General features: G+C 35.7%; 1 protein-coding gene across 1 annotated transcript in view; it reads left to right on the forward strand.

Annotated features, from left to right (window-relative positions):
• The first annotated feature begins 4307 nt into the window (after positions 1 to 4307).
• Positions 4308 to 20233, forward strand: part of SIDT1 (SID1 transmembrane family member 1) — a 150486-nt gene continuing 134560 nt past the window's right edge. Inside the window, exon 1 of the mRNA XM_051985305.1 lies at positions 4308 to 5043. Within this exon, the coding sequence (XP_051841265.1) occupies positions 4807 to 5043 (237 nt within the window). The 5' untranslated portion in view covers positions 4308 to 4806. The remainder of the gene's footprint in view (positions 5044 to 20233) is intronic.

Consider the following 20233-nt stretch of genomic DNA (forward strand, 5'->3'; position numbering starts at 1 on the left):
TATTACAAGGCTAGAAAAATCAGAATGAGGGAAAAAAAGATATGGCATACAATTAAAATGACTAAAATTTGCAGTAAAAACAAGTCATTAATACTTCTTAATTAAAGATTAATGGAAAAGTAACAATTACAGTAATTTCACATAGGAATTTAACCAATGTAGATGAATTGCCATGATGAATTTGAAAAGCACCTTACAAAGCAAACATTGACTTATTTGCCAGAAAGAAAAATATGGCAACCAAGGTCAATTCCAATTTATAATGTAAATTCATTTATAAAATTTTTAGAGAAGGATGTGATTATGAACGAATATTTTTCATCGCATAATAATAATAACTCAAATTACCCCATAAGCAAAGAGAAGTAATCATTTGAAGAAAACTTGGCAAGAAACCTACGTAAACAAAATTTTTGGAAGACAATAAATGGATGAAAGATGAAAATGAGCTGCAAACGTTTTTACAAGTCTCTTTTCTCCCATAGTCCTGGACATGCTTATAAAACTGGAAAAGATGTCTTGAAATGGGACAAATACAAGGAAAGGTCTGAACAAAATCAAATGCACACAGATGAGTTGCATTGTAGGAACCAGCAAAATCGTGTGGGCATCAAGACTTCAATTCTCAGAGAACCAAAAATGTGAGAAAAATATCTGAAACCTTATAATACAAAAAAAGGACATAGAACAATAAAAAATGCTTATGCCTACTTTCCCATCTCTTTGAAATTGTTATGAGACCAATTTGCAAGGGCATCCTTAATGAGAGCAGTAAAACTGCTAGTATGTCACATGTTCACCATTGTGCAATTGACTAGAAGATGCAGAGAACACAAGATTCCACTTTGCTTATAGAAAAGGATTTGATAGAGGAAAAAGTCCGCTATAAATGCTTTCTTCTAACAACATAACTCCCTTTCATGGGGAAAAAATAAATTATGTAAGGTGCCTTGAACGCTCTTAAGAAAGACAGCCTTGCTTGATGACCATCTAATGATCACTATCAAATGAGACACAAAACATGGAATTATATATTCAACAAAGATATTTACTGGTGTCTTGGAGGAATCCAAATTGAAAAGGAATTCCTTATATATGTAAGGTCCTCCAGATGGTCCTGTTTGCTGATTATATTAAGAAACAGAACACTGAAGAGCCCTCCAGATGAGGTCCATAACAATTCAAAAGAATTTGGCCCAAAAAACCAAATAATGAAAAATGCCTATTGTCCAAAACATATTGGACAATTTATAAGACTCATTCATCAGCATATAGATGCCTTGTAGAGACTATGAAAAACAGATATAGTTAAGAATTGATCAAGAGAAATGTGGTGAGTTGGATTGCCATTGAGAATTTTCAGAATTCTTTTAAGTACCTCAAATTTCCCTTGGAAATAATGGTACATCTTTTAAAAATACCAATATTCTTCTGATTATGAGACTTAAAACATTATAATCTATGAGGATTTAAAAATAGGACAATGGAAAGAAAAATGGTAAATATGAACAGACTATCACATAAGTAACTAATAAGGAAGAAGTATAATAAAAAGATGTCCTCAAAGTAATATATTATTAAAAACCAAAATGGGATCATCACATGGCAAAGGGATAATCAGTCTTCATGGTATCTTCATGATATCACTAGAAAGCGAAGAAGCCCTCAGTATACTGTGTTAAATTTATGGAACAGTACAGACATTTGGCACATGAAAGGCATGCATGGATGGGTTGTGATGTACATCACTGGAGAAAATACCATCATTGTTAAGAGCATGAAGCCACTTAAGTATTTGAACAATGTTAGTCATGAATTATTTTGATATTTTGTGTTTTTCCTACTTGATTTCTGCATTAAATAATTGATATTCGCTTCCATCTCTCACAGAACCAAAAAAGGAAACAAGTTTCTGTACTCTAATAACAAATTTTCCCCCTTCTTAATTTAAGAATATTTATATTTAAAATCAGAAAATCTAAATATTATTATTATAGGAATACTCACCTGTCTGCAATTAAAATAAAGCATGGGTAGAAGCAATATTTGTTTTTGTATAGATGAAACAACTGATCAAATGAATTTGCTTTTTCACCTGTTTTAGTGTCATAAAATGATATCTTTCATTGTAGTATTTTACATTGCGTTAGGTACTTTCATACACATTATCTTATTTTATCTTACAATATCCATTCAAAATAGGAAAGTGAATAACATTCCCATTTTATAAATGAAAAAAAACCTCATGTACAAAGAGATTAAGTTATTTATCCAAACAATATGATAGAACTGGGCATAGAAAACAGGTTTTAAAATTTCCATCCAAACATTTAAACTCTTCCTCTGTTCAAGGTACCATGCTTGGCTCTGTTTGTTTTGGGAAACTGTTTGTGATTTCATTAATGTAGTCAACTCCCATTAAGATTTTCTCCATTAAAACAAAATGGCAATTTGTGTTAGGTATGGCCTTACAGAGTTGTCTGAGACACTAAAACATTAAATGATTGCTCAGAGTCTCTCAGCTGGAATGTTCCAGAGACAATATTTGAATTCAGTTCATCCAGACTCTCAGGCCAGCTCAGTTTCATAATGACATGCCTCTTTCTGGGGATACAAAGGCAAAATGTAGAATAACCCCTATGCTAATGTACTTTTAATAAATACAATGAACAATTTTTTAGTACATGAGAAAAGAGAGTGAGCACTAATGACTAAATAACTTTGAAGGATCAGAGGTCTAGAGTTGGAAGGGACCCTGATTTTACATATGAGAAAACTGAAGTGACTTGCTCATGGTCATATAGATAGAAAGTATTCCTGTAGGAGATGGCACATGATTTATGCCTAGTCTTGATATATTGTCCACTATCCCTTTATACTTCACATATAGAATTTTACTTAACTTTACTTATATTCTAAGTTTTATTTTCAATTGTAGCTTTCTCCTAATTATTTCTTACTTAATCAAATTTTATGAGATTCAGAACAAAAGAAAAATTTTAAATCCTTAATGAAATTATTCAAGTTCTGAGTACTTGGTTTGTCCATGTTATGTTTCTCAAAAGTAGAATGATCTGATTCAAGCAAACTTTGTCCTGGAATTCAATTTCAAGTTTAATTCAAGTCTGAGAAATGGCAACCTGATTGTTCATAAATTTACAGCATGTTGCAGATTACTGAAAATACTTCTAAATGTTAGGAAATGCCTATCTTCCTTTAGCATTGTTAGTAGGATGCTCTCTTGGAGAGCTTTCAGCATAAGCAAATACCATGTGGCCTTCACTGTGCACAACATTAATTTTTGGTGTTCAACTGAATATCATGGACTTGAAAAATAATGCTTTAACTTTTAAAGGTTAAGGAATATAATCTAAGAACTCAAGCATTTTGAGCAAAATTTTGTTGGCTTTTGTTTTGTTTTGAATTATCTTACTGAGTCCTCTTAATGGCGTCTTAGCAAATATATGCAACCTGATGTTATTAGAATAAAGTGTCCAAGTTGTATGATCAGATTACCATTTACCAAGTTGGCTAAGGATTTGGAGATTTTGGTAGAGGAGTGTTATTGTTGGGTTCTTTTCCTTTGTATAATACTTGCCTTTCAAAGCTTCCTCCTTTAAATATATAGATATATCCTTAGAGGACCATAACCTAGATTTCTCTACTTTTTTATTACACTGTTCATTTCTTTACCATGCAATGATTTCTGTCTCTCTAAAAGGAAACAAACAAAAAAAGTAGCGTTGACTATTAGTTTCTCAACATCTTGGAAGATATATTTGAGTAGATAAAGGGACATTCCCATTTGAAATATACTTTTGGATTGCTGTTTTTTGACTTTGGTGTCTTAGGAAACTAGAACAACTAGTATTCACTATTGCTCTCTTTACTACATTTATTTTTATGATTACATATATTTATATATGTGCATATATGATGAGATATGACTGATGTGGAGGAAAAAAAGTGGGACAGGTGTGTCTAAAGAAGGCTTTCTTAAAGGAGAAAAGATTTTAGATTAATATTTAAGCTACAAATAATTTTTAATAGGCTTCAGCCGGAGGAAGGGATGGGGAGAGGGTCTGAAAGAATAGTCGAACATTCTACTTGAGGTTAAGGTCTGGAATAAGCTTACTATCCCCTCAGTATTAATTGCTTAATATGTCTACCGCTAATTAGTCCTTCCTTTCCTCTCCCCACCTCGTCTTCTCCCTCCCACCCGTCTCCTCCCCCCAATACACACACACACACACACACACACACACACACACACACGCACGCACGCACAGACACAGTCACAAAATGGACTGAATTTTCTGCGGTAGACAACTAGCTAGTTTGATACTGAACTTCGGGTGCATTCTCTTGTTGATGCTAGAAAATCCACTTTGGGGTGAAGGTGGAAGGTTGGGGAAGAGGGAGGTGAGAGTAGAGGCGAAATATTGGCTGAGTAGGTGAAGGATTTTTGTGGGCTTGAAAGTAGAGAACATGGGTTTCTAATCCAGAAAAAGAAAACAGCACTCGCCCCTGTTCCCTCCCACCTCCTACCCCTCATCCTATGACCTCCCATCAAGACTAGATCAATATTTTATCAGTCTATCTATCGGCAGCAGATTCCTAGCGCAAACCAGCGGGGGAAGTCAGACAGCGCCCAGGCTGTACTGAGTGAAACATTAGCCAGCCCCAGTAGAGGTGGCTTTTAAAAAGGTGATATAGTCTGCCCTTTTCCCCCGTTTTCTTTTTTAAATTCCAGCTACGCTCTAACTCTAAGGCTGCCAGTGAAGGAGACAACGCTCGGTGCCCACCATGCGGTGCTCTTTAGGGCTCTCCTTGATCTATGGACTGCCCTGGCTCCTGGCTGCAGTGCCCCAGCTCCCTCCACCATACGGGGGCCAGCCCAGGAGCTTCCCCCGGGCTCAAACGAGGAGTGGCCGCTCCCAAGATTCTGCCAGGGGAGCGGATTTTGATCGCGTTTACAGCGGGGTGGTGAACCTCAGCACGGAGGAGATCTACTCCTTCAATTACACCAGCAAACCAGGAAAGGTAAGAGGTTTCTCTACTCCACGTCTCTTGGGAACTTGCAAAATCTGTGAGCTTGGCTGAGAACAGAGTTACATCTCCATGTCCTACCTATATCCCCTGGAACTCACTTCCAGCTGGGAGGCTGGGGGGAGATGGGGGGTGGGGGTGGAGGAAGGAGGGGAAAAGAGGATAAAAACCAAGAAAAACCATCCTTTTCTCTACCAAACTCTGGATTTCTTGACATATCAATATTCCCCAAATTACCCGTCAGACCAGAGGTGTAACTCTTCTTAACCTCCCTTCTTCTTGGTACCAGGTCACTGTCATTTTTTTAGTGCTTTGCAGTATTCTCAGTGCTCCAGCTTTTTGCTTTGATCTGCATCTCAGAACCTTTCCTGTGGGTAAATCTCGAATGTTATTATAGGGCTAACCACAGAGAGCACCTCTTTGCCTTGAAGTAATGACATACTAGGACCATCATTTCATTTGTGGTTAATGGCTAATACTGCTCCATCAAATTCCATTGATTTTCATACCATGAGGGGAGATCGGCTGAAAATCAAAACTGAAACTCAGTGTAAGAAAAGATGGAAATAGCAGAATCTATGAAGCTCCATGATATACTAAGAACAGCTTGGATTTGTTGATTAAGACAATCTATGTTCATTTCCTGACTCTGCCATTTACTAGCTCTGTGGCCTTAGGCTAGTCACTTAAACTCTGAAGCTTTGGTACTGTACACGTAAAATAGAAATAATCAAACTTGCATTACTTATATCTGGAGTGGTTGTGTAATTCCTATCAAATACCATCAACAAAGTGCTTTTGGCCTTACAATGATATATAATATATACCTGTTATTCCCTGTTTTCAAATATTACTTTCATATTTTTTATGCTTTAGAAACATCAGCTAATCCAATTTTTAAAAATGGAATCATAGATTACGACTTGATTCTAAGGACTGAGTAAGTAGTGATTGTTAAATTGGTGAAAATTGCAAATATGTTGCTAGCAATAACTAAGATGCAAGTTGTTTCCATGAGGGGAAAACTCATAAAAGTAGCAAATTTATTCTTTACTATAGATATATTTGTATAATGTAATAAAATGCATATATAGAGTTGGAGTCTCCTTTGGAGAGAAACTCTTTGGGGACAAAGAAAGAAGAATATTCTTCTAATATATTCTCTTGCACTGGCCAGAAGGGACAGTACTGATACTATTTGCGTATTTCCTCTCACAAGTACTGTATACAAAAAAGCTTAAAAGTTTTCCACCTTTGAGTGTTTGTGTTAGAAGACAAGAACATTACTGCTGGATCACAGTGATGCTCCCTGACCTAACTTGGCTCAGCCCCAGTTGTAACACACCCCAAGTATGTGAAGTGAGAACATAGATCCATTCAATTTAGGAAAAGTTGGGAGGAGCAGTTGCAATTTTCATTCCATAATCTCATGAAACATCTTACTATCTTTCTAATGTGGCATTATACAAACTGGCTTCCCTCCACTCAGATCATCAACGATAATTCGATGTTTGGTTGCAGATTGAATCAGAGATAGACTTGAAAAACACCCTAATTTTCTCATGTGTGTCTTCTCTACTACTAATTGAGAAAGAAGCTCAAATAACTAGGGTAAAACATCATTGGAGGATAAATTGGCAAGAAATTTTGGACCTTTGTGTGACATGTTGTACCAAGCAAAGAATCATAAATGCACAAGTGCCTTTAAGAAACAATTTTAAATTGATAAAAAAAAATTTAGGCTGGACCTAATTTAAAAGATTAGAAAGTAGTCTAGATACTAAATGCTTCTGAAAGGGACAGTACTATTTCATTGAAGCAATATGATATTGTGGCAAGAGCAATGTACTTAGAATTACAAGACCTGGGTACAAGGCATAGGTTTCCTGCAAGGTATGCATTTACAAGTGAAAGTCATTTAACCTCTGTGGGTCTTTCTTTCCTTGTCTATAAGATAACAGCATTAGATTAGAGTTTTTCCAGTTGTAATGTTCTATACATAAATATTGTTATTTTTATGTTGTTTTATAACAAAATTTCAGTTTCTCTCATTATTTTCCCATACTTATTTGATGTAGAGGAGAAAAAAGGGAGTCTTTCTTCTCCCCTGTTTGTTTACAACCATATGAAGGGAGAAGATGCTTCTGAAGAACTATTTCTTCATCACTTTTCTCTACTGTTTTTTTCCACACAAAAAACACCAACTGAGAGACATATTTAATCAAGCCTGTGTAACCCAATTTAGGCAAATCCAATATCAAAAGTCTTTGTGATGTACAAAATCTTTAGCAACATAAATATATTCAGTGAATAAAAGAAGAAATTGGATGGGAAAAGATTATATTAGGCAAGTTGCAGAATAATAGGGGCTCATTTTCTGAGATCTACTTTGCTATCAGGATATTCCATATTTCTTAGACAAAGTCAAGGGTAATATTGGCAGACCACCAGAGTATATCTGTCTGGAATGGAGAATATAGGGTAAGGTTTATTATAAGATGAGATTAATTAGGTTGGGAGTGACCAGCTGGTGAAAGTTAAAGCCAGCTATTTACATTTGATCAGGAGATAGAAAGTGGCTAGGTGAAAATCTAACTGATTGTGTCATAGAGCTTCTTTCCCTTATATAGAGTTATGTGGTTTCAGAGGTACCAGTTATTCCATAGAGGTTTTTAAGCTTAAGTTGTTTCATTAGATTTTAGAGTTAAAAAGTGTGGAGGAGAGGGAAGGTGAATGATGATTCTTGGGAGAATCCATGAGAAAAAGTGATTGAAGAACATGAGAATTACCCAGAGAGCGGGGGTTCTCTATTATTTCTCCTTTGGGAGTCTGTGGAAGACCCCTCCTCAGAATAAGTTTTTTAAATGCATAAAATAAAATATATAGGATGACAAAAGGAGGTAAAAGATTAATGAAAATAACTTAAGATTTCTATAGAGAAGCTTTGCTTTAGATTCAAGAGATCACTGGTAACAAGAATGGAATGAGGGCATGAAAAGTCACTGGAGTGAGCAGTACAGAGGGACCAGAAGCATAAATTCATATTCAGTGGAGGAGAAAATGTTTGACAAATTCCTGAGGAGAAAAACCTTGTGAGTTAGCCCCAGGGAAGAGGGAATAAGAAAATTATTAAAATGAGAAGGTATGAGGAGCATGGAGAGAAAGAGGACATAAAGATAAAGAGGTTAATAAGGGGAAGCATCACATTGAAAATCAAGAATCAAGATCTTAGATTCAAATCCTACTAAACCACTTGAGTTATGTGAACTTGAGTCAAATCCTTTTATCTTTCCTAGCTTTGATTTCTTCAATATAACAATAATAGAAGCAGCATTTTTATAGCACTTTAAGTTTTACAAAGTACTTTACATATTTCATCTGTTCCTCACCTGGAAAGGAATTGTTATTGTTATCTCCATTTTACAGATAAGAAAATTGAAGCATAAAGTGATTGTGACTTGCCTGGTTCACAGAGCTTGTAGTGTCTGAAACAGGATTTGAATTCCATTCTTCCTGACTCCAAGACAGCACTCCACCACTGTGCTGCCAAGCTGTCTGGTCTCCAAGTTTCTTTCCAGCTCTAACTTCCATGATTTTATGACCTTAGAAATAATCTGGTTCAACCTTTCATTTTACAGATGAGGAAACTGAGGTCCAAAGAGGAGTGACTTATTTGAGGCTACACAATAAGTCCATTGTCTCCCTGGGGAACAGAATTCACTCTCCCAACTTCCCAGTAGTGCTCTTTTCCTTGTGCTACCCCTTCGGTGACAGTATTTTTTTTTATTGTTTATCTATTTGATATATATATTTGATAGTAGCATATTTCACAATAACCTGAAAATGAGTAGCTTTATTAATACTTTAGCTCTGTCTTATCCAAGTTCTAAAATCTATGTTTAGATCTGACTGTACCTGTCTCCTGAGGCTGAATTCTATATTTCCTATTCAGTATTTAATAATAGTATTGGACTATATTGGGTCTATTCAATGTTTGTATTCCAGTGATCATTTATAGCCATATAAATAGCTAATTATATTTGCAACCTATATGCCAATTGAAGATCTTAGGCCTCTCTTCTCAGACTATTTTCTGTATTTAACTCCCATCCAATAAAAATCTACATGGTGCATATCTGTCTCACCCAGGGGACTTGTTCAGTCCCTGGGAATATTTGAATTTGACCTCTTTCAAACTCTCCTTTTGTAATATTCAGTCCTCATTTCTATTCTTGCCCTAACCACCCAAACAATACCAGACTACTAATTGATTTTAAGATAGGATCAGTTTAATACAAGATTTAAAAAAAAAAAAAACAGAAAAATAACTTTTAGCCAGCCCTTTCAGCAAAGGAATAGGGCCACTCTCTTCCTCCATTACCCAGAGGGTCAGCACTCATCATGGCAACCACAATTCATAAAGCTAATTGAGGGTGTCCCAATAGCGAGAGTGAATACCACAGCAAAGGCAGCAGCCACTCCCTGTTCCAGAATGTCCTATTTTCTTGTTTGTTCTGTTTCTGCAGCTACGTTCCATGCATAGTATCTTCAAAATTCTTGATTCTTTATGTAACTTGTTAAGATCCATTTAAGAAAATAAGCACTTATTAAACACCGACTATGTGTCAGCTACTAAATGCTAGAGATAAAAAGAAAGGTAAAAAGAGTGCTTGACCTCAAGTAGCTTACAACCTAATGAGAAAAACAAAATACAAACAACTATGTATAAACAAGTTATTGTTGTTCAGTCATTTCACTTGTGTCTGGCTGTGACTCCATTTTGGTTTTTCTTGGCAAAGAGAGTGATTGCCATTTCCTTCTCTAGCTCATTTTACACATGAGGAAATTGAGGCAAACAGGGTCACATGACTTGTTCAGGAACACAGAGTGTCTGAGGCAAACAAATTATAAACAAGATTAGAGATAATCTCAAGAAGATACCAGCATTATGTTACTACTACTACAAATAGTAGTAGTAGCAGCAGTAGCAGCAGCTAACATTTAAGTGGTACATAGGATGTACTAGGCACAGTGCTAACACTTACGATTATTGTCTTATTTAATCCTATAACGATCCTGCTAGATAAGTTCTATTTACAGATGAAGAATCTGAGGCAAACAGGTTAAGTGACTTGTCCAGGGTCATAGTTTGTAATTATCTAAGCCAGATTTGAGTTCAGGTTCTATCTGCTGTACTATATTATATTGTTATATCATATCATATTATATTATATTATATTATTATAATTATAGCTATCATTTATATAGTCCTTTAAGATTTGCAAAGCATTAAGGATGATCCAGGAAGGCTTCTTAGTTCCAATGATGAGATAGCAGTGTGAAGACGGAATTCTCTGAAACTCTTCCAAATTCCCCCCCAACAACTAAAAAGCTGCCTCAGAATTGATCAGGAGTAGAGAAGCAGCTTTCCAACATGGCAAGAAAGGTCTGTCTTATTGGGTGGGAGAACAGCAATCAGCTTCCCAGCATGGGGCCTGCAGCAGGGCTCCAAGCCTCACCCTCCTGCAAACCACCAGCCTCCTAAAGAAGTGAACAGTCTGTGCAGTGCAGCCAAGTGCCACCGCAGCGACCCCAGCCCCAGCAGAAGCCTGCACCAGCCAGGCTTTGATCCCATGGCTGATCATAGTGAAACCCCACCCCAGGGCCTGCCAACATCAAGACCCCACGCCTGAGGCCTCCCAGCAGAGATGCCTTGTTTTCATAGCAACATGCAGCAGGGCCTCGCCCCTTGGGCGGAGCAGAAGAAGATCTTTCCTCCAGAGCTAGACATCAGAAAGATTCTGTTACCAATAGCAACCCAGCAGTAAGGCCCCACCCAACAGGGAATCCACCTTAGAAGCCAGAAGGAAAGCCTTTCCTCCAGAGAAAACAAGCAGCTGAGCCCTGAAGTCCAGAGAAAGCCAGCAGTAAGATCCAGAACCCCAGCATAAAAAGATTGGGAGAGTACAGGATCAGATCCCCAACTCTCACATAAAAACATTCACCAAAAAAGGCAGAAAAGTAAACAAAGCAACAACAAAAGGAGCTTGACTATAGAAAGTTACTATAGTGATAGGAGCAAAGCATCAACTTGGAAGATGACAGTAGTATCAAAATAGCTAAAGCCTCATGAAGCCTCAAGGAAACTTGTAGTTTGGTTTCAGGATCAAAAAGAATTCCTGGAAAAACTTAAAAGAGATTTCTTTCTTTTTTTTTTTTTTTTTGGCTACTTTTTTTTAAATTTTATTTTATTTAATAAAAGAGATTTCTTTTTAAAAAAATAGAGAAGTAGAAGAAAAATTGAGGAAAGAAATGACAGTAATGCAAGAGAATCATGAAAAAGGAGTCAATAGCATGGGAAAAGATATGCAAAATTTTACCAAGGAAAATAATTCTCTAAAAAATAGAATTGGTCAAATGGAAAAGAAAGTACAAAAGTTCATTAAAGAAAATAATTTCTCAAAAATTAAAATTAGAGAGATGGAAACTAATGACTCTATGGAATATCAAGATACAATCAAACAAAATCAAAAAAGTAAAAAAATAGAAAATTCCTCATTGGAAAAACTGACTTAAAAAATAGATCCAGGAGAGATAATATAAGAATTATTGGACTACCTGAAAGCCACAATTGGAATGGGGAAGAGGGGAGCACATGCACACACATACACACACACATATCAAGGAGAAAGTTATTGCAACCAGCTAAAAATAAATGATTCAAATAGTGTGGAGCTACAGTCAGGATTTGGCAGTTTCCACATTAAATAACTGAAGGACTTGGGTTATGATATACCAAAAAGCAAAGGAATTAGAATTGCAATTAAGAATCACCTAACCAGAAAAATATAATATAATCTTTCAAAAGGAAAAATGGATATTTAATGAAATAGAGGACTTTGAAGCATTTGTAATTAATTCAAGGACTGAATTTTTAAAAATGACTTCCAGTTATGATATTCAAGGGACATATAAAAAGATTAAAAAGAAAAATAAAAGAAACGAGAAAACAGAAATTCAAGAAGATTGAACCGTTTATACGTCTATATGACAAAATAATATTTGTAATTCTTAATAATGTTATTACTATAAAATCAATTAGAAAGAAAATATCCAGGTAGAAGGTATGAATATACAATAACTTTGATGGAATAGAAATGACCAAAAAAATAAGAGATGGGAAAGAAAATTGCATTGGAAGAAAAATAGAGATTGAATGGGTAAATTATCCCACAAAAAAGAGGCTTGAGAAAGTTATTATTATGGAGGGGAACATTGGAGTGGAGGTTGCAGGCTAAACATAAATCTATATCTTATCAAAATTGGCTCAAAGAGAAAATAACATAAATACCCAGCTGGATACAGAAATCTGTCTTACCCTATAAGAAAGTAAAGAGATGGTGATAATAGAAGGGGAAGGGCGGACTGATAGAAGAGAAGGTATATTGGAGAAGGTGGTGATCAGAAGTAAAACATTTTTTAGCAGGGAAAGAGTAGGAGGGTAAGGGGCGGGATAGACAAGTGAAAAATAACATGGAGGGAAATACACAATTGGTTATCATAACTATAAATGTCAATGGGATGAACTCATCCCTATCAAGGAAGCCATTAAGAGAATGGACTAAAACCCAGAATCCTACAATATTTTGCTTACAAGAAACACATTTGAAGCAGATATATATATATGATAAAGATAAGGGATTGGAGCAGAATTTATTATGCTTCAGCTGAAGCAAAGAATGTAGGCATAGCAGTCATGCTCTTAGACAAAGAAAAAGCAAGAATAGATTTAATTCAAAGAGATAAAGAGAAACTATATATTGCTAAAAGGTACCATAAGCAATTAAGTCATATCAATACTAAATATATGTGTGTAGTACCTAATAGTGTAGTACCTAAATTTTTGAAGAAATTGAATGAGTTACAGGAGGAAATAGATAGTAAAACTATACTATTGGAGGACCTCAGTTTTCTCTTCTAAGAACTAGATAAATCTAATCAAAAAAAAAAAAGAAAAAAGAAAAAATTCTTTAAAACTTAGATATAATAAATTTGTGGAGAAATTTGAATGGCAATAGGAAGGATTATACCTTTTACTCAGTGGAACATGGCAGCTATACAAAAATTGGCCATATAGTAGGACATAAAAACTTCACAATAGAATGCAGAAAAGTAGAAATAGTTGACACATGCTTTTAAGATCAGAACACAATAAAAATTACATTCAATAATGAACAATGGAGGAAAAGATATAAAATTCATTGGAAATTAAATTAATACTTAAAAGTGGATCAAATAACAAAATATATAAACAGTTAATATTGTCTTTAAAGAAAATGATACACCACACCAAAATTTATTAGATGCAGCCAAAGTAGTATTTAGGGGAAATTTTTACCTCTAATAGCTTCAGTAAAATAGAGAAAAAGCAGATCAATGAATTGAGCATACAACTAAAAAAAATAGAAAAAGAAAAAATTAAAAATTCCCGTTTATATACCAAATTGGAAATCTTGAAAATCAAAGAGAAATTAATAAAACTAAAAGTTAGAAAACCATTATAAAGAAATTATAGCAATATATCACAAGGATCATATACTATGACTGGATAGGATTTATACCAATAATGCAGGACTGGTTCAATATTAGGAAAACTATTAGCATATTTAATTATTTCAATATCAAAACCAAAGAATAAGTACTTAGAAAATATTCTAAGTTATAACTGATCAGAAAAATGCAAATTAAAATAATTCTGAGATACCACTTCACATCTATCACAGTGGCTAATGACAGAAAAGGAAAATGTTGGATGTTGTGGGGGCATGTGGGAAAACTGGGATACTAATACAATGTTGGAATTGCGAACTGATCCAATCATTCTGGAGATCAATTTGGAACTATGCTTAAAGGGTTATAAAATCATGCATGCTCTTCCATTCAACAATATTACTGCAAGGTTTATATTCCAAAGACAGTCAAAAAAAGAGAAAAGAATCTATTTGTACAAAAACATTTGTAACTGTTCTTTCTATGGTAGCTAAGAATTGGAAATCAAAAGGATGCCCATCAACTGGGGAGCAAGCTGTGGTAGATGATTATAATGGAATATTATTGTGTTGTAAGAAATGACAAACAGGATGATTTAAGAAAAAAATATACTTAACATGAACTGATGCATAGTGAAATGAAAAGAACAGTGTAACAATATTGCTCAAGGAAGTGTGAATGATTTTGTCTCAGCAGTACAATGATTTAAGACAATCCCAAAGGATGAAACGTACTATGCACCTCCAGAAAAAGAACTGTCATTAATTGAATATAGACTGAGGCATGCTATTTTTCATTTTCATTTGAGTTTTCTTGTACAAAATGAATAATATGGAAATGTTTTACATAACAACCCATGTATAACCTATATCTAATTGCTTACTATCTCAGGGATGGAGAGAGGAGGGAGAGAAGAATAGAATTTGGAACCTAACACTTTAAATTAAAATGTTAAAAAAAATTTTTTAAAAGAATGGCTTTTTAGAAAAGGTAGAATTTTATCTGAGACTTAAATAAATGCAGGGGGCATAGAAGGAGAGAGGGAATTCCAGCAAAAGGGGACTGCCAGTGAAAATGCCTAAAATTAGAAAATGGATTATCTTGTTTGAGGAACAACAGGGAGGCCAGTAACACTTGATAAAAGAATACATGGAAGAAAAGGAAGTGTAAGTCTAGAAAAATAAGAGGCCAGGTTATAAAGGGCTTTACAAGCTAAAGGATTTTATTTTGACCCTGGAAGTGACAGGGAGCCACTGGAATTAATTAAATAAAGTGACAGGAGTGGGAGCAGTCAGTGGATATGGTCAGACTTGCACTTTATGTTAGAGATAAGAGACCTAAGAGAAGAAGATGGTGTAGAGATGAACTGGTTTACTTAGGGGCAAGATGAGATAGAGAGGAGAATATAGTCAATGCAGGGATGATGGACTGGGAAAGAACAGAAGGAGGAGGGATTAGTAGTCATGGTGAGGACAAAGAACAGAGATAGGGGTCATAAGACAGAGGGAAAGATGGAAGAATGGTGAAAGATTATAATCAGATAAAGGAATTTCACACAGTTCATGAGCATGGAAGTAGAGCTCTCATAAGTGATTAGTAAGATCAAGGGAAGAGTAGTCATGGGACACAAGTCATCTGAGGAGCTGGGACATTGGGGTGTTGGAGGGAACACATGTCAAAGTCCCCTGGCATGACCTCAGGAGTTGGGGAGGAGAGAAAAGATTGTGATCCTTGAACTCACTGAGCAAGAAAAGAAAATATCCCGGAAGTAGGTAGAAAACAATTATCAGAATCTTGAATGAACCTCCAAAGAGAGGTTACAGCTTTGGTGAGAGAGGCTGCAAGTGAGAATGAAGAGCGTGGAAGTGGTGGCTAATGAGATATGAAGAACAAAAGTACCACCAGGGTTGGAAAGAATGCACAGGAATAAATAGGAGGGAGTCAGGTCTGAATGAACACCAGAAGGTGAAAGGAATGGGAAAGGAAAAGGCTTAAGCTGGAAACAAGTTTATCCTCTATGGAGGAGGTATTCAGAGGCACAGAGGAATGGGTTCTGAGTAGGATGGTAGGTGGAAGTGGATTGAGAGGAGGGGAACAAAGGGGTAAGCGGTGGGAAGACAGGGAAGGAGAGAGTCACTGAGAAAATGACTGAATGGCAGGATGGGGACTTTTTATAGAATGTAGAGTGAGTAGTACTGAGAGGGGTAAGTGAGTGGTGAGCTAAAGTTCCAGGCTGCTATTCACCAATCACTGAATGGGCTTCAGAGTGGAGACCTCCCAGGGCTCGGGCCCCTTATTGCTTAGAGAGCAGCATGTTCATTTTGACCAACCATTTTGCTATTTCTAACCACTGCCGTGATTCCACACAACTGCCAGTCTATTTGGTCATGTTTCTTTTCCTGAACATGTAATTCAGATCTATAGCACAAAAAGAAAGGATTTTCAGAGAGGACATGGTTTCCTTCATAATGCCCTGAGTTCTTTGCCATTGGCGCATGTCTGCTTTACACTATATGAGTTTAAAGCACTTTGAACATAAGCTCATTTCTCCCCTCTTGTTTATGGAGGAAGTCTTAACCTTTTCTGTATTGTGAATTCTTGTGAAAGCCTAATGGAGCCTAAGGACCCCTCAAAATTATATGTTTTGTCTATATTCGTAATTGAAGCAAATGCTATATTTCAGTTAAGGATTAATGAAAATAAAACAGTAATTCTTCCTACCCTACCCTACCTTAGTTCCCTGAAATCTATCCATGTATATGCACTTGGGGACCTATGGACCTCAGATGATGAATGCCTGATTTGGGAAATGTGTATTCCTGAACACAGGGGGGGATATTAATTTTTTTTCTGTCTTCCCCCATCTTCATTCATGTTGTGGAGCTGATCTTGTTTTTGTTTTAGGAGAGTATCATTCTACTTTGACTAGTTTGGGAGAGGTTTACTATCAGCTCCAATAATTTTCTGTTTCTCTGAAAGTGTCATATCACATCAAAACATCTGAGAAATATATGGGGACAGCCCTTTTATAACTAACAAAAGTTATACATATAACTTGTTATGATAACGCCTAGTCCTGGTATGTTCTCCAAGTAGGTGGCTACACAGCTTTACCAAACTGACTCTTTGACTCTATAAATATCTATTATATGGCAGCACTAGATAAAGCATTATATTAATGCTATGGTTCAGCCAAACTGATCTTGTTGATCCTCAAATAGCAGATCCCATCCTATCTAACCTGCTATTTTGCAAAACCTGTAGTCTGAATGCCTAGGAAATGAAATCTCCTTCCCCACCCCTGCCTCTTAGAACCCTGACTTTCCTTCAGATCTCAAACAGTACATGAAGCTTTTCCACCCCACAATATTTCCTTGTATTTGTTTTAAATTAGAACTATATAAACTGATATGTGAACATGTCCAATAGAATATTAGACCTCTGGAAACAGCAATAATTTCACTTTTGTCTTTGTCTCCATAACACCAAGCACAACTCCAGCCATGTTAAATGGTGGCTTAATAAATGCTACTCATTGTGCTTGGAATGAAAAATAAAAGGGTAAGGCGGAAAACTTTCTTGCCCTCAAGGAGTTTCCAATTCAATTATGAGAAGAGTAAAGTATAAAAATAGCAATAAAAGAAAAGAACACAAGTTGAGCTTTAAGAGTTATCCTATCTCTAAATCTTAGAATCTTAAATACACAAGCAAAGTAAAAGGAAAAGGATATTTGAATTCTGGGGGAGTCAAAGAACATTTTCAAATAATCTTTACAAAGTATTTTTCTCACAAAACCCTGTGAAGTAGGAAGTAGGAAGTACAAGTATTATATCCCTATTTTATAAATGAAGAAACAAAGGACCAGAGAGTCTATGCTATGTCCAATGTCAAACAGTTAATTAAATGTCAGGGTCAAAAAGGAACTTGGGTCTTTTGCCTGGCCCTAAACTCATAATGTTCTTACTATTGTATTATATTTTCAATAAAAATAGAACTGGAAAAGGTTAGTAGTGCTAATTGATCTTATGAGATATGTAGAAATCTAACAAGCAGAATTTTAATATGAGGTAGAGGTAGGGAGTGAGATAGAGATAGTTCAGAAATAGGGAATGAATCAATAAAAAGGCTCATGGGAGACAAAGAACATAATTTCTCACTGAAACAAAGGCCCATTTTTTGAACATCAATATTTTTCTTATGGTGCTATACAATAATAATGATAGGCAGTTATATATATATATATGTATGTATATATGGTGTACATATATAATATAAACAATATATATATATATATAATTTTAAAGTTTGTGGAGACCTTTACATGCATGATCTCCACAATAGGCCTTTAAAGTGAGTGCTACAAGTATCTCCATTTTACACACAAGGAAATTCAGACTTGGAGAGTTTCATTGACTTTTGACAGGACAATTTATTAGTATCAAAGATAGGATTTGCAATCTTTAAGTCTATCACTCTATCCACTGTGCCACATTTCTTCCCATGGTGAGTGTATGGAAATCATGGAATATCACAGTTTCTGAAGAATTACAATTGCAAGTCACCCTAAGGACAAAGAAAAGGTGTACTCTGGTTAGGTTGTGACATATTGTCAATGAAGTACTACAGGAGATAGATATAGATGTAGATATATAATGTATAGTGGGATACTAATTAAAATAACTAGCACCAGAAAAATGTTTGAGCCAGTTATATAGTAAAATCAAAGAGTTAGGTGTACACCCCACAAACTCTACTGGCATGTATGAAGTGTCAAGAGATAGAAAAAAAGGTCTCCTGCATGTTAGGTAGATCCACATGGAAGATTTGTTGGAGAACAGGGACATGGATCAGACAGAACGAGAAAACAAAGTCAAGATGATCTCCACTACTGGAGAGCATAATCTCAGATCTGTGCTAGTATCTAAGTAATAAATATAATTAATAAATTTCTTTAATATATGAGGGCACAGTGAGGTTTGCATTTTGATTCAATTCAATTGAACAAATATTTATTAGATTCCTACTATGTGCAGTTCATGGTGCTAAGAACTGGCGATACAAAACATGGTGCTGAAACAGACATAAATGAGATTGTTCTCAATCTTTTGAGAAAAGGGCTTGATGACAGATGATATTAATAAGAGTTAATTTGAGGAGGAAGGAAACCCTAACCTAAAAATGTTTCTGGGAACCTTCACAGAAGAGGTTAACTGGACCTTGAAGAAAAGCCTCTCTGCTGTGACAAATATATTCTAAGCACAATGAATGGTGAGAGATGAAATTTGAATTCCCAAAGCAATTAATATTCCAGTTTGGTAAGTACATAGAGGTTCTTATGTAAAAGGAGGGTGGGAGAGATAAAACAAAATATCTTAAAAGGTAGGATATAGCAGACTTTAAATAATTAAATGGAGGAACTTACTAAGCATTGGGACCACTCAAATTTTTTGAGTAAAGGAATGCTATAGCTAAAACTATTTAACCTTGGTTCCCTCATTATTTCCATTATGCTATAATTAGATATCCATATTACTGCTTTCCTGGACTATTATAGTAGCTTCCTAATGAGTATTCTCACCTTTACAAAATGTTCTGTTTGGTACTCAAAGCCCTTCATAAGCTAGTCCTTCTTGCCTTTTCAGTTTTCCTATCATCATTCCCCACCACAAACTCTTTGATCCATTGACAATGACATCCAGACTGTTCCAAAAATATACTCCATCTCCCAGCCCTAGGTCTTTTCACAGACTGGTCCCCCATCCTGGAATACTCTCTTCAACTCTTTTTCTGAAACCCTGAATTTCCCTGAAGTCCCAACTAAAATCCAATCACAATTCTATAGAAAGCTTTTTTTATGATAGTGCTTTCTTTAAAAACGACTTCCTATTTATCTTACATGAAGCTTATTTGTACATATTTGTTTTCTGGTTGACTCCTCAGTTAAATTGTGAACTAGGAGAGGGCAGGGACTATCCTTTGCCTCTTTTGGTATCCTCAGTACTTCACACTGTAACTAACATGAGTAGGAGCTTGATAAATATTTATTGACTAACTGATTTGACTCTCCTTCCTTCAATCCATACTTCAAACCTATATTAGACTAATCTGCCTCCCATGTAGATATGGTCATGTCATTCTTTTGCTCAAAACTCTTTAATGTCTATTCGATAACTATCAAGGACCACCAAATGCTATTGCTTTTCAAGGACAATCAGTATCCAGCAGCATTCTACCTTTTCAGTCTTATTCAGTCTTATTCCCCACTGCATGCTCCCTCTACAAACTTTTGCTTCTACCATACTAGACTACTTGTCATTTGTTTATGCTCCCCACTGTCCCATCTCCAAGTCTTTGGTTAGTAAATTCTCAATAGCTAGAATGCCCCCCTCATATCCTTATCCTTTTACTCCACTGCATGTTACCTGTTGGATTGCAAATCATATTTTAAGTCCCACTCCAAATCCCACCTCCTCATGAAGTCTTCCCTTACTTCAGTTATAGGAAGAATCTTATTCTTCCCCCCATCCCCCTTGCATATCACTTTGTTTGTAGCTCTTTTATTATGCTTATGATGTATTATAGCTACATATTTTATATTTCCCTCTTCTAAGCTTTGTGCCTTTCCTTGTACCTA

This window comes from Antechinus flavipes, chromosome 3 (genome assembly GCF_016432865.1).
Source record: "Antechinus flavipes isolate AdamAnt ecotype Samford, QLD, Australia chromosome 3, AdamAnt_v2, whole genome shotgun sequence".
NCBI lineage: Eukaryota > Metazoa > Chordata > Mammalia > Dasyuromorphia > Dasyuridae > Antechinus > Antechinus flavipes.